At 50.0% G+C, this 15,465-nt stretch overlaps 1 protein-coding gene across 1 annotated transcript in view; it reads right to left on the reverse strand.

Moving 5' to 3' along the window:
* The window catches only part of SEZ6L (seizure related 6 homolog like), a 143,701-nt gene that overhangs the window by 54,319 nt on the left and 73,917 nt on the right, over positions 1-15,465 (reverse strand). Inside the window, 2 exon segments of the mRNA XM_083419023.1 lie at positions 289-422; positions 1,501-2,199. Coding sequence (XP_083275149.1) covers positions 289-422; positions 1,501-2,199 — 833 coding nt within the window.

Genomic DNA, 15,465 nt, shown 5'->3' on the forward strand with positions numbered 1-15,465 from the left:
TTTAGATATATGTTACATGTTAGTTTTCCAAATAAAATTAATTTCAACAATGGTGGTGATAAAGGAAAGGCACTCTGCACATGATCAGAGGCACTCTGCTTAAGCATTGCTGCTTTTCATGGCTCAGAGCTTACACAGAAAGCAAGACTTGAGGGCTCCAGCTCAAACTGAGCGCAGACCAGCTTTGACACTTGGGTCCAGGTTAGCCTAGGCAGGTGGGGGCTCGCACACTCACACCCACACCCTGATGTAGGCTAGGGCTGGGCTGCCTCCCTCTTGCATGCCTACCTGCAGTTCCACCCCATATCCAGTGTAGACAGTCACATTGTAGGTGCATTCCAGGAAACGGTTCCACGGCAGAGGTGGGTAGTCGGTTGAGTCTATGTATCCTTCCGGCTCGTAAAAATTCACGCCGCAGAGAACTGGAAGGAAACTCCATGTTAATCATAGACTGACCTACCCCATAAAATCCATAACCAAATGTCCACTAAAGTCTAGGCTATAACCAACCAAGCACTAATTCCCCTTAAAAGATTCATTTTTTTGTTGTCAATTGTTGTCAGGGCTAATGCCCTCCATATAAACTTTACAATGCTTACTAAAAAATTAATTAAAAGCATAATGTGCTTTGGGGAAAAAATGGGTTGGAGGCCTTGTTATTCCCCTCCCATCTAAGAGCCATACCACTCTACCCAGTTCTGGGAGTGGGTTGGGACAGTTAAATGCCAAAAGTAAAGGAGTGTTTAGTGATGGGGAGGAGTCCATTTGGGATGGCAGGGCTGAGAAGGAGAAAGAGGCAGTGGTTTGCTTGGGACCCTTCCATGCTGTGGGACAGACTACAGCCCAGGCCAGAACAGAAACCAACATCTGGAGGTCCACAGATTCCCCATCCCTGGCTGACGCTGACTGGCAGTGGCCCTCAAGGGTCTCAGGCAGAGGGTCTTTCCCAGACCTATGCAAAGCTGCTCCCATTTGCTTTCTGCAAGCAAAGCAATTATTCTGCTGATGCTCTGTGACCTCTGTCAAATGCACATGGTTCCTCTCTTCATGCCTCTACCCTTCTGCCTTTGCCCTCCCCATCTGCTGTCCCAAAGACAAACGGCCATTTAGCAAATGCACTGACCATCTGGCAAGTCAGCTGTCTCCCACTGCCCTGCAAATTTGTGATAAAGCAGCAGCTGTGACCACCCCAACTCTCAGAAGAGGGGCGGGTAACATGGTGCCCACTAGAGGTTGTTGGCCTCCAAGTTCTATCATCTCTGACCCTTCTTCACTGATGGGATTTGGAGTCCAGCATCCTCTGGAGGGAACCCCGTGGGCGACCCCTGCCTCAGAGTATGGGAAGGCAGAGGAATTTGGTAACGAGGGGAAGTCCCCAGGGGGCACAGGCAGCGCCTGGAATGACTTTGGCTAACACCACTTTCCCTCCCTGCTGCCTTCTTGTGTGCAAACCCAGCATTTCTGTCACAATGACATCATTGCAGAAGTAAGATGTCTTACTTGGAGTTTGCTCAGTGGTGATCACAGTGGGGGTGATGATGGTGGGTGTGGTTGTGTCTCGGCCCTCCTTGGAAAAAGGCCCCCTCTTCATTTCATCCTCTGGGCTCTTGACCGGAATCTGGGCTTCGCCCTCTGGAAAGGCAGCCACAAGCGGCTCTGTGGCTTTGGGGCCGTGAGAGAAGGTCTGTGGGATTGTTGGCTGCATTGTAAATGGTGAGATTTGAAACAGGGAGTGACTGGTCACCTCACGGCTTCCTTTCCTGCTGCCCCATGAAGTCTGCTCTGGCGTTGTGGGCTTCTCCTTGTGAACTGTAGCCATCATGTCATTGTTGTTCCCCCAAGTGTGCAAGTGGTCTCTGGAAAGGGATGCCCTCAATGTTGGCAGGCTGGGCTGGGCAGCAGCTGTGGTGGTTCTGAGTTTCTGATGTTTCCTGGCTGTGGTTCCTTGCTTGGAAGAGGATGGCTTCTTCTTGGAAGGTTGGATGTGTCTCGTGTTGGTGTAAGGGGGAGCTGTCAGTTTTGGGGACTCACCCATCTTATTCATTGGGAAAGCAAAGATGTCCTCTGTTGACAGAATGAGACTCTCAGGGGTAGGGTATCTTGACTTCATGTTCTCTCTTAGCAGTGTGTTGTTGGTGAACTCATCCGAGTGGTGTGGGGATGCCTTCAAAGAGTCCCTCTCCAATCCAGAGTTTATGCCTGTAACAGAAGGTCCAGAGAAAGAGACTTAAAAGCTCTGGCGTGCATTAGGTACATTTGCATTGAAGGGGGTTGGACTAGTTGCCCCTTGGGGTCTTGGCAGAGGCCAGGAACACTTTGCTCATCTCATAGGATCATAGACTAGTAGAGTTGGAAGGGACCCCAAGGGTCAACCAGTCTAGCCCTCTGCAATGCAGGAATAACAGAGTCTTTCCTCCCCAGGTAAAGGTGGCTTTCTTCCAGACCTCTTGGCATCTGTAGCATTCCCAGCTTCAATGTAGCTTTGCCAGCCTGGGGCCCTGCAGCTGTTTTAAGAGCACAACTCTCATCAGCCCTAACATCCTCTGCCTGGGTTGGTTTGGGCTGGTGGCAACTGCAGGCCAAAACATTCGGAGAGAAAAGGCTACTCTAACGCCTCCAAAAGATGGTGGGCAATGGCTTTCACTCAAGATCTGAATGTAGCCCCACATGCTGAACCTACTCAAGTTAAGCAAGACAGTTGACTTGGAAACTACCAGTAAGCTATGTCAAATCTCAGGTGCTTGCATCAAAACCCAGAGCTCTTTAAAAGCTCCTTCTCTGTATACAGATAGTGGCCATTTATTTCAATGTGAAAATAATAATAATTTATGTGCTTGGTAGGAAAGCGCAGTATCCTCTTGGGTCAGGAAAACTTTGCCATCCAGCATCAGCACCTGATCAGGAAACTGGCTGTGCAGGACTTGCTGTAGTGATGCAATGATCCTAAACAGGACTAAATGGCCGCAAGGTGTCATTGCCTCTTAGTCAATGGCTGTCTGCTTGGAACTGGTCCCAGGAAAGACATCTGAAGGCAGCCCTGTTTAGGGAAGTTTTTAATGTTTGAACTTTTATTCTGTTTTAGTCCTCTGTTGGTAGCCACCCAGAGTGTCTGGGGAATAAATAAAATAATAATAATAATCATCATCTTTGCTCAGTCAGAGATTTTCCATGTCTGGCATACTAATGGGTAATTTATTTTCTGTCTTAAAAAAAGCCCCTTCACCTGTGGTTTCACTTGGGGTTGAGGAGAAGTGCCACCTTCAAAAAGCAAATACAGAACCGCCACATGCACACACCAATCCACAGATACGACAAATCCCCTCCTGCATTTCAAGCCTCTCGTTTCACCTCAACCCAAAGCAAAGAAGCCCACTTGCTTTCACAGAAAATCTTAAATTGAGTGAGATTTGGCCAGAGTGGGTTTAGCACTCTTCCCATGTACGTGCCATCAGACCAGAATGGCTAAATGGTTGTTTGTGCTGCTATGGCAAATTGTTTTCCATAAAAGAGGCTTTAGAAGTCACCTCTGTGGAGCACAGTGGGTGGGAAGAGAGCCCAGTGCCCCTCTTAGCTGCCCTGCCCTCAGTACAGAGAGGAAGCCAATAATAAAGAGCAGCAGTGACAATGGCAGGCTGATGAGAAAAGTGGCATTCTGCTGCCTTGCTGCCATAGCTCTCTTTCAGTGCTAAGGAAACTCTGGAAGGTCGGGGAAGTGTGCGTGGGTGATGGGGCTGCTGGCATTTTTGCAGTTCTGAATGGGCTCCTGGGTTCCAAGAGCAATCTCCATGCTGGGTGCCTGCACCAACCTACGCACCACGTCAGAAAGCCCACGCTAATGTTGCCACGGGGTGCATCCAAGTGGAATCCCCCTAACCGAGCAAAGCTCTCAAGGGAAAGCGACTGCAGGAACCCACTTGATGAAATAATTTCTGAGCTGGTTAAAATGGAAAAAACAAGGGAACTTGAATGTGCGCAAATAAAGAAACTTTCCTTTTGAACCCTTTCAGACTCCTGTGCCTCCTTCACCTTATCACGTTCCTTTATCTTTGAAAGGAGGCAGAACAGGGGGGAGATGAATGAGCATGCAAGGCAGGAAAAGGCTGCCTTCAAAATGACACTCCCCACCTTGTGGCTTTGAGCTGTCTGTGCTCTGGTTTGGTGGGAACAAGCATCTTTCTCCACCCCCCCTTGATTTCTTTTTAAAAATATCAACTCCACCAGATATTGGACTGCAGGCTCTTAATTTCTTAAGTAAATCAGTTGAATTGTTTAATCAAATTAGTTAATGCTCTCTAGGCCTAAACTCAGGACAGCACACTGAAAGGCAAAAGTTCTTTCATTGCTGCAGACTTGGTGATTAAACTTTAAGAAAGGATAAAACATACATTGCAGCGTTTGCTGGGTAGTGATGATCAGTTTTGGTGAGGCATGGCACCCCCCACCCCCAGTAAAACACCCCATCCTCTGGAGCTTGTGGAGAAATTTCACTGCCCCCCCCCCACTTTGTCCAAATGGATTTTATGGTAAGGAGATGACATTAAATAAATGTCAGTCTCTCTCTTGTCAGGCCCTCAAACAAGAACCAAGCAGATGCTGCTGCTCCTCCTCTTCTAACTTGCCTTCAGAGCTGTGTTATGGCAAGGGCGAGGGCCATTTGGGCTGGTGGTCACCGGCTGGAGTAAGTAGAGTGTCTGTGCCAGAACCACCTTTGGCTTCTCCTTGCCATCCTTGGCCAGCAATCAATGGATTTGGGAAGTTTCCTGAATGTAATAAGTTATTGAAACCCACGTCGGAAACCTGTGAAATCCACACATTGTGTCAGTTCATTGATTGGTGCTTTTTTGTTTGATGTTTTGAATAGAATTTATTCTCACTGTAAAAATAACTGATGGCCAGAGAACATTTGGTGTTGCCCTGAGAAAGCAGCAAGGAATTGTTGAGTACCCAGGATGTAGGGGACTCGAGCATCAGATCTTGCTGGGTGTTGGTGTCACTGGCAGGCAGCAGAAGCATTTCTTGGCTGAGTATGAAAACCTCAGCGCCTGTGTGGTCTGGACCTTTTCCAAAGCTGCAGGTGCTCAAGCTCTCCCCGCTGGAAACAGAAGGAAGAGGTTGCCATTTCTTTGATAAAGGGGCTTTATCTCATTAGTCTTAAGAACTAAATCATAATCTTGTTGCAATTAATTACATAAACACCAGGCAAGGATGGGAGTGATAATCAGGAAGGCAGGAAATGCTGATGGAATTGGCAGATTCCCTGCAAGGCAGTAAGCTGAAGGATTTGTGGTGCATTAACGAACCTGCAGAGAATTGCCAAAATCTGGTGGAAGGGGGATACATTATCTCTCTGAAATTTGCAAGATGGAGACATTTCTGTGGCCAGCAGAAGTGACTAGGAGCTTTGCAATTACTAAGCCTGCTCATTCTAGCATACCCACAATTTGAGGTGGGGGATAAATTCATTTGACAAATTTGTACTTCCCGAATAAATAGGTAAACAGAAATGCCTGTTTCTGTTGTGGGTCTCCAAACCGCCCAAATGCCTTGTCGACCCAAAGGATGCAGACAAATATGCCTGTGTAAGAGGAAAGTGTTCTGGTGAAAATAATGCACAGAAATGAATTGCATTAAGGAAAACTGAAGTGTCTATATACACAAAATGTGTCCAGATGCTTATGTGAACTCTTCTTCTTTGAAAAAAATTGCCCGAATTAGGCCAATGGCTCATCCTGTTTTCACAGCGGTCACCCAGATGCTTGTAGGAATCCCACAAGCAGGACCTGGGCACAAGAGTCATCTTTCCTCCTGAGGTTTCCAACAGCTGGCATTCAGAGGCATTGCTGAGATAAGCTGTGATGGTGTAGAACATGGTGCCCGTGCAATTTCCAACCTGATAGGCAGAATTTCAGTGGCAAGAACAGAGAAATGCCCACTGGTGTGTGTGTCATTCCTAATGACTTGGTAATGGGTAAGGAGCCCATCACAGTGAGGGATGGAGAGGCAGTCTTTTGCTGCTGTTGATCCTCTTGGATTTTCTAGATGGCTCTGCTCCACTCAGGAGCACTGTGAGGAATGAGCTCTGGAAACCCATTACCCTGAAATTGAGCTATTTCCTAGGAATGCAAGAAGCTGTTAAGGGAAATAAATGGCTCCTTTCACTAGTTTTCTTTCAGTAAATGGCTCAGCCAAAGAAATAGGCAGCTCCTGCTGCATTCGACCAAAACTGATGATGGGAGATGGCAGCTCTGGGTCTAGCAGGAGGGAAAGCTAGAGGGAGTTGGGAGAAGCCACCTCCTCACCCCATGCCAAAAAAGTCCTCCCTACTACTTTCCAGATGGACCGGATTCCCTCCTCTTGGGGTACAATGGCTGGATCAGGCCAAAGGGGGCCTATCTAGTCCACAATTCTGTTCTCACAGTAGCCAACGATGCAAAGCTTGTCACCAACATCACGAGCAAAAGGCTGAGGCCACTAGTCCTGGTCTTCCTCAGAGCAGACCCATTGAAAGGAATGGGCACCTTTTGTCCATTTATTTCAATGGCTCAGCCTCTGAGTCAAATTAGCATTGGATACCACCTAATACAGAGTCATCATGACTGATAGGAACTGATAGCCTCCTCCTCAGATTGGCCTAATCACATTTTAAAGCCATCTGGGTTGGGGGCCATCCTTACATCATGCGCCACAGTAACTCAGAAGTGCAGGTGCACTGCTGAGAGCAAAGAAACCTTGATTCTGTGTCCACCTCCCACCTCTGCGCAGGGTCTGTCATGGAGGAATCTTGCAAGGACAGAGCCAGACTACATTTCTCCAGCAAATCCAGCAGAGGGGAGTCCTTCGCTCCCTCTGGTCCTGAGGCAGTCTGTTCCGCAGCCAAACAGTCCTTACCCTTAGGATGTTTCTCTGAATCTTTCATCAGAATTGCTTTGCCGCCATTTCTGCCAAGTTGTCCTAGTCCTGCTCTCTGGAGTGACCAAGAAGTCTGCTCCATCTTCTGTCTGACAGTCTGCAGGGACGCCTTGCTTTTGAGGTGAGCGTGGTCATGCTGGGGCTATCCAAAGTATCTGTAGGGCACCAGGTTTGCAAAGGCTGCATTAAATAATCACCTCAATATTTGGAGTTAACATGCAACTTGGAAGCTTAGCCAAGTCAGGTTACTCATGAGCCAGGTCCAAGGTTCCGCACTGGAGATTCAGTGTGCACCTTCTATGCCAACTTTTAAATGTCTGCTGAAAACTTTTCTATTCCCCCAGGCCTACACAGGAAATTAAGAGCACATCCTTCCACAATGGTTAACTGGTGTCATGTTTTTATTGCTATAACCCCTTTCCCCCATATAGACACAGTGGTGTAAAAATATTGAAATAAATAAATAAATAGGGCACTGGTGGAGGAGCACACTGTACCCAGGATGTAATTGCACCAAAACTCTGAGCTTGGAAAACAATAAAGCTAAGTTTGTTAAAGGAATTACCGTACATGCTTGATAGGAAAGATCTTATTACAGTCCAACTACGGTAGAGCCTAGGCCTGCTCTTTGTTCTCAGCAGCAGAGACACAGAAAGGCATCTCCTCTCCTGGATCTCTTAGGGTGGGAGGTTGGGGGAAGAGGGGGAAGTTCCCAGGGGAGGGCTGGGAGGGTTCACCCTCCTTTGTGTGGAACAAGGGTTAAGATACAATTTTGATAGAGGGCTTTGTATTTTCTTTCACTTTTCTTCCTTTCTATTTTCTATTTTCTTTTTAGTTTTGCTCTTTTTAAATTTAGATTAGATTTGCTTTTATTAAATTTTATGCTGAATTTTCTTAATAAAATTGATCGAACATTGGGGGGGGGGGGCAAATATGTCTTCTCTCCCAAGGTGAGCAAGGAGGAGGAAGGCGAGGAAATGAGGTCAGCAGCAGTTCCTCTCTCTAGCTATACCCATCCATGCAGACACATCAAGCTACAGGGCAAACCGAGTTGCATCCCAACACAACCACTGTTTCTGTTATGTACTGAGTTGAATAGGATCCAAACTGCAGCAGTCTGATTGGTCCTAGAACAATAGGATCCAAAATGCAGCAGTCTGATTGGTCCTAGTGGCTGATGAGAGCCAGTGTGGTGTAGTGGTTAAGAGCGGTAGTCACGTAATCTGGGTAACCGGGTTCGCGTCTCCGCTCCTCCACATGCAGCTGCTGGGTGACCTTGGGCCAGTCACAGTCTCTCAGCCCCACTCACCTCACAGAGTGTTTGTTGTGAGGGAGGAAGGGAAAGGAGAATGTTAGCCGCTTTGAGACTCCTTAAAGGGAGTGAAAGGCGGGATATCAAATCCAAACTCTTCTTCTTCTTCTTCTTCCTAGAACAATGCAGCAGTATGATTGGTTGGCAGGAACCACCCAATCATGCTCCAGATAGAAGTGAATCCACAGCCTGATTGGCTTACAGTAGAATCCCAGAATTAGCCAATCATGTGCAGCCCATTGTGTAAATAATGTATATAAAGCAGATACTTTGAGGGGACATTCGCTCATTCCTCCTCACCACTATGAGCTGAATAAAGAGCATGAAATCACTTTGCGACTCTGAGTATATTTCACTGGCGACGAAGGTGGGATCCCGCTGAGCTGACTGCCACACACAGCACCGCAGCACCGCCACCTGCCGCACTGCTGCCTCGCACCGTGTATCCAGGCTTCAGCTCTGGGACACAAGGAACTCAGAATGGCAACCGACAGCAGATTCTCGCCGTTCAACCCAGCATCTGGAGACTGGGAAGCGTACGCCTCCCGTTTCACCTTCCTCCTAGAAGCCAAAGGGGTCACCGATGAAGAAGACGCCAAGAAGAGGGCGATATTCTTCAGCGTCTGCAGAGAGGAGACGTTTGAAATCGCCCGGGCTCTCCTTGCGCCTGAAGACGTCACTACTGTTCCATACAAAACAATAATGGAACAGCTGAAGGGGCTCTTTTCGCCGCAGCCCTTAGTGGTGGCTCGTCGAAATGCCTTCTACGCAAAGCGGCAAGCCCCTGGGGAAACCATAACTGGGTTTGTGACCTCTCTCCGCCAAGCTGCCTGGTTCTGCAACTTCTCAGAGCTGGAGAACATGCTTCGTGACCACCTCGTCGGTGGCCTGAAGGATGAGAAGCTGCAACGACGCCTCTACGCTAAGAAGGACCTAACGTTCCAGGTCGCTCTGGAGGAGGCCCTGGCAACGGAAGCTGCTGAGAGGTCGACGCATGAGGCACGGCCGAGCCTGCCATCCCAACCGAGGGTCCACCATGGAGACCTCACCGACGACTCAGGATCTGACAGGGAGGAGGTGCACGAAGTACAGCAGCGCACTCAAGCAGCCCACATACCACAGCTGCCTCAACAAGAAGGAGGGAACTGCGCAAGCTGCGGGGAAAGTCACGAGAGGAGGACCTGCCGTTTCCGCAACGCAGAGTGCAGGCAGTGCAGAAAATCAGGACACATCGCCCGGGTGTGTCAAGCTCGGCCCACCCGGCGCCAGGCATCAGATGACCAGTCCAAGAGCCCCAGGTCCCGGGGCCCAACGCACCAAGGCAACTCGATGGAGCTCACAGACTTCCAGGTATACCAGTTGCCCCACCCCAACGTAGAGAAAATTTATGTAGAGGTACAGATAGAGGGGACCCCATGCCGCATGGAGCTTGACACGGTGTCAGGGAAAGGGAGGCAGACAGAGACAGGGGGGGGGGGGCATGGAAACACTTACCGAGAGCCCAAACAGCATTTTTCCAGCCAGTCCTCCGAATCGGAGACTGAAATTGGGAGTGGCCAGTCTGTTCCTGGAACTAGCTATTCCCGGAAGAGAGATGGTAAGAGGCGTTCCCTGTCTCGCTGGGCATGCTGGTCCAGAAAGTCACGTCACAAAAATTTAGAAGCGTCAACTGACTGAGCAACACGGAGGTGTTGTTTGGGGCTCCTGCAAGGGCTTGGATTTTGCAGTCATAAATCTACCGGACAGAAGTGGCTAGATGCCTGGAATGTTATCTCCTAACTAGCTAGGCAGCAGACGCATCCCTCACACACAGGTTCAACTCTATCCATAATCTCAGCAAGGACCTTAAGGAAACTGTGTCCTACTGGGGGTCCCAAACTCAGGCCGGCCCCATTCACCCTCCGGGACTTCCAGAAACGTAAGGTCCCCACAGTGGGGGTGGGGACCTTCAGGGTGCAATACCAAGGGCGGACGCAGCAACTGGACTTGCTGGTGGTCAAGGGCCCCTACATTAGCTTACTGGGATTGGCATGGTTTGGACCACTGGGGCTAGCCAGCGGTGAACCACACTAGCTTACAAGTGGACGTGGACGCCGTATGCAAGGAATTTCCAGGGGGTTTTGATGAGAAATTGGGACAGTATACGCCCCCCCCCCATTGCTCTACAGCTTGACCCCGCAGTACGACCGGTCAGGCTCAAGGCCCACCGGGTCCTGTTCGCCCTGAAACCCCGTATAGATGAGGAATTGGACCGGCTCGTGGAGCAAGGAGTGCTGGAGCCAGTGCCTAATGCCCCCTGGGAAACCCCAATCGTCACACCCGTCAAGCCTAATGGTTCGGTCCGCATCTGCGCAGACTACAAATGTACCATAAACAAGGCCCTCACGGCCCATGCATACCCAGTGCCAGTGGTCAGCCATGTCCTTGCCACCCTGGCTGGGTCAAAAAATTTTGGCAAGCTGGACTTGGCCCAAGCATATCAACAGCTGCCAGTAGATGAGGCCACAGCAGAGGCACAGACGATTGTGACGCACAGAGGAGCGTTCAGGGTAAAGCGGCTGCAATTCGGTGTCAGTGTGGCACCAGGCATATTCCAAAATCTAATGGACTCTCTCCTTAAAGGGATTCCTGGCGTCACCCCCTTCTTCGATGATGTGTTGATTGCCCGGCCCACACCAGAGGAGTTTGAGGACCGCCTCCGCACCATTCTGCACCGTTTCCAGACGGCGGGTCTCAAGGTGAAGCGGGAAAAATGTCTACTAGGAGTGTCTCAGGTGGACTTTCTGGGATTTATGGTGGATGCAGAAGGGGTCCACCCGACTGGGGACAAGGTACGGGCCATTTGTGATGCCCCAGTGCCCAAGAGCAAGACTGAACTTCAGGCCTTCTTGGGACTATTGAACTTTTACCATTCCTTCCTTCCCCACAAGGTGGCGGTAGCGGAGCCCCTACACAGACTCCTGGACAAGCGGGCCCCTTGGGTGTGGGGCCAGCGCCAGGAGGCCGCATTCCAGGCAGTCAAGGACTTGCTTGTCTCAAACTCGGTCTTGGCACACTTCGATGAGCGGCTGCCGGTGGTGCTAGCATGTGACGCCTCGCCCTATGGCATTGGCGCTGTCCTGGGAACCAACTCCCGGATGGAAGAGAGGTACCGGTGGCATACTTTTCCCAGACACTCAACGCAACCGAGCGGAACTACTCGCAAATCGAAAAGGAGGGTCAGGTAATCGTGAAGGGAGTAAAGAAATTCCATGATTTCTTGTACGGGCGGCCCTTCACCGTGGTGACTGACCACAAGCCGTTGCTTGGCTTGCTTGCCCCCCAAAAGCAGACCCCCCAAGTGCTGTCTCCTCGCGTCCTCAGATGGTCAATTTTCCTTGCCAGCTACCAGTATGCACTGATTCACCGCCCGGGGAAGGCGATGGGCCATGCGGATGCCCTCAGCAGGCTACCACTACCGGAAACAGGCCCCGACCCAGCATCTGCACAAGAGGTTATGAGCCTGGAGCTGCTTCCCGGCCGCCCCATTCAGGCACAAGAAGTTGCACACCATTCCAAGAAAGATAGGGTCATCTCCCGGGTCCTGGACTGGGTGTGGAGGGGATGGCCCAGCAGCAGCCCCGGGCCAGAATTCGCTGGCTACACAACCCGCAAACATGAACTGTTGGCCCACAAGGGGTGCCTGTTATGGGGAAGCAGGGTCGTTGTTCCCCAGCCCCTCCGCAAAAGGGTCCTCACAGCCCTACACGAGACACACCCAGGGGTAGTAAGAATGAAGGCCCTTGCCAGGAGTTATGTGTGGTGCCTGGGGATCGATGGAGAGATAGAGGCCTGGGTCAAACACTGCCAGGCCTGCCAAGAATCCCGCCCAGATCCCCCAAGGGCCCCAGTCCAGTCCTGGGAGTCCGCCTGAGCACCATGGTCACACCTGCATGTGGACTTCGCTGGCCCCTTTCAGGGGAAAACATTCTTCATAGTGGTGGACTCCTACACCAAATGGCTGGAAGTCGCACTGGTACCGTCCACTTCTACATCCGCAGCCATCTGGGTACTATGCAGGCTGTTTGCAACCCACGAGCTCCCTGACACTGTCATCTCAGAGAACGGGACTGCATTTACGTCAGGAGAATTCCAAACCTTCACAGTGCAGAGTGCCACCTGCCACATCCGTTTGGCGCCATTCCACCCTGCCACCAATGGCCAAGCAGAACGCATGGTGCGGACCACCAAGGACACCCTTCACCGCATGACGCAAGGGGATTGGGAGTACTGTCTTGCCACATTCCTCCTAGCACAGCACAGCACCCCCAGCTCAACAACTGGCCGGAGCCCTGCTGAACTACTAATGGGTCGGCGCCTTGCAATCAGATTGGACCGCCTTCACCCCGATAGAGCTGATAGAGCTCAGGATGAGGTAGTGGTGGGGGAAGGCAGGAACCCCCGGACCTTCGAGGCCCAGGACCTAGTGTACGCAAAGAATTTTGGGGCAGGCCCAGCATGGGTACCTGCCACAGTCACCAGGGTCACTGGCCCCGTGTCGTACGAGGTGCTAATGGATGGGGGGCAATGCTGGCGCTGCCACTGCGACCAGATACGGCAACGATTCCCGGTGGAAAACCAGGAGGAGGACAGGTCAGAGGAGTCCCAAGGGAACAGTGGGGCAGTGAGGCCCATAGAGCAGGAGGGGCCAGCAGGAGAGGCAAAATCAGTAAATACAGAGAGGAGCTGCGAGGACGAAAGGACACCGGAACCAGAACCACGACTGAGCTAGCCAGTTGCGCCAGACCAAACAGCCCCATCACAGTCAGCATCCTTGGAACACGAGCCAGAACCTGAACCCCGGACCAGGGAACACCCCAGGCCGCAACGCACATGTAGGCCGCCGGCGTACCTTGAGGACTATGAATGCGAGCTCCCGGGCAGGACTGGAACTTAGAGGGGAGGGGTGTTATGTACTGAGTTGAATAGGATCCAAACTGCAGCAGTCTGATTGGTCCTAGAACAATAGGATCCAAAATGCAGCAGTCTGATTGGTCCTAGAACAATAGGATTCAGAATGCAGCAGTCTGATTGGTCCTAGAACAATGCAGCAGTATGACTGGTTGGCAGGAACCACCCAATCATGCTCCAGATATAAGTGAATCCACAGCCTGATTGGCTTACAGTAGAATCCCAGAATTAGCCAATCATGTGCAGCCAATTGTGTAAATAATGTATATAAAGCAGATACTTTGAGGGGACATTCACTCATTCCTCCTCACCACTATGAGCTGAATAAAGAGCATGAAATCACTTTGCGACTCTATTTCAGTTTCTGTACCTACTGCCATTCACTCTGAGTGCATTAACACTAATTGTGCAGCACTGAAGTGCACCAAAGTGTTGGAAGGAGATAGAATAACACAATAAAGAAAAAAAAAATTTCTTCCCCTTTGCTTACCTCAGCCTGCGAGGTTTGTTTGCTATGTGCATTAAAATCATTTTCAAAATCCTTTAATGAACTAATTTATGAGAAAGGAAGGGGGATTAAAAATTATTTCTGAAAAGCAGTGTGTTCCCCCCACCTACCCACTCGGTGGAGGTAAAAACGCTTCCCAAGATTGTTATTTAAAATGGTTGTTGCCATTTAAAATAATATGACTAATTTCTCATTAGATCCTTTGCTAGAAAGCACTGGAATGAGCCGCCTCTTCAACAAGGCATGAAATGAAAAATGTAGCACCACGAGCCCAAAATGAGATCCATTCAAACCCCTTAATTTCCTAAAGACACTCTTGTTGGTTGACTGTGGGAGGAAGTTGGTTCATATTGAAGCCAGAAAGAGTGGCTCCCCCATTTGTCACCCCCCCCCACCTCAACTCCATGAGGATCCAAGCAGGGGCCTCGGCGTTTTGCTGCCTGAGGTGGGGCAGCCAAGAAGGACTCCCCCATTTCCCTAGGCCCCCCAGGCCACGAGGCCAGACCACAGGCCCAGCTTGCTTAGCATTCCCTTCCCCCAGGCTGTTTGCCTCCTACCTCGCTAGCCTTCCCCAGCCGGAGACCCCCCACAAGCCCACCAGCAGGGCATCAAAGCGACAGCCCTCAATCTCTCCCTGTAACCCTTAAGAAGTCCTGCTGGGTCCAAGGCACAGCTAGCCCAGCAGCTGATGGGAAGCTCCCAAGCAGGACAGGAACTTGTGACAGGGAGCTGCTGGGAGCCTTATTTGCTGTGACAATTGCTACATCCCTTTAAGAAACCACCTGCCTCCTGGCAAACTTTCTGAGATTGGCAGAGGAGACCTTCTTGGTAGTTCCACCACCCTCAGAAGCTTGGGGGCTGGGGGCTCAAGGGAATAAGAGGGCCTTCTCTGTGGTGGCCCCCAAGCTTGGGAAATCCTTTCCTAGAAAGTTACATCTGGAAGTCTCATTGTACAGGGAATGCTGAAAGTGCACCTCTTTCCCTCAACCCTCTCAAGATGTGTGTTTTCAAGACCCGCCTTATTTCTGAGATTATTTCAAACTGCTTTTAATATTGGGCTTTGTGTTGTTACCTGCCCTGGGACCTTACAGTGAAGAGTGAACAACAACAACAACAACAACAACTGTTGTCTTATGGGAGTGAATGCCACAATTTAACTCTGTGCTATGTGTTAAAGTCCTTCGTTTTGTCTCTTGAATTTTCCAACAACATTCTTTGGCTACAGAGGGTAGGACCCAAATCAATGGATTCCAATGGGAAGAAAGGTGATTCTGACTAAACCCTGGGAAGAATTTTCTGAGGGCAACAGTCATTGGGCAGTGGAACAGACTCCCTCTGAAGATGGGGGACTCTCCTTCACTAGAGAACAAAAATGTATCCATACAGGATGGAATAAATAAAAAAAATTGTCCAGTAGCACCTTAGAGACCAACTAAGTTTGTTCTGGGTATAAGCTTTCATGTGCATGCACACATGTTTATGCACATGAAAGCTTATACCCAGAACAAACTTGGTTGGTCTCTAAGGTGCTACTGCACATTTTTATTTATTTATTTTGACTACGTCAGACCAATATGGCTACCTACCTGAATCTAGAGTACAGGACGGTGCATTTTACATTGAAATATGGGACAATCCTGTATTATGCAGGACAGGTGGCAAACCCCAAAACTTTTCTAAGGGAGTCCCTGTGTTGTATTCATTACACAAGAACCCAGGGGGTGCATGCCATAACCAATTCCATTGTGTACTTGCCAGGCTTGAGGGAGGCTGAAATAGCACAAGT

This window comes from Podarcis tiliguerta (assembly GCF_965153285.1).
Source record: "Podarcis tiliguerta genome assembly, chromosome: 16".
In the NCBI taxonomy this organism is placed as follows: domain Eukaryota; kingdom Metazoa; phylum Chordata; class Lepidosauria; order Squamata; family Lacertidae; genus Podarcis; species Podarcis tiliguerta.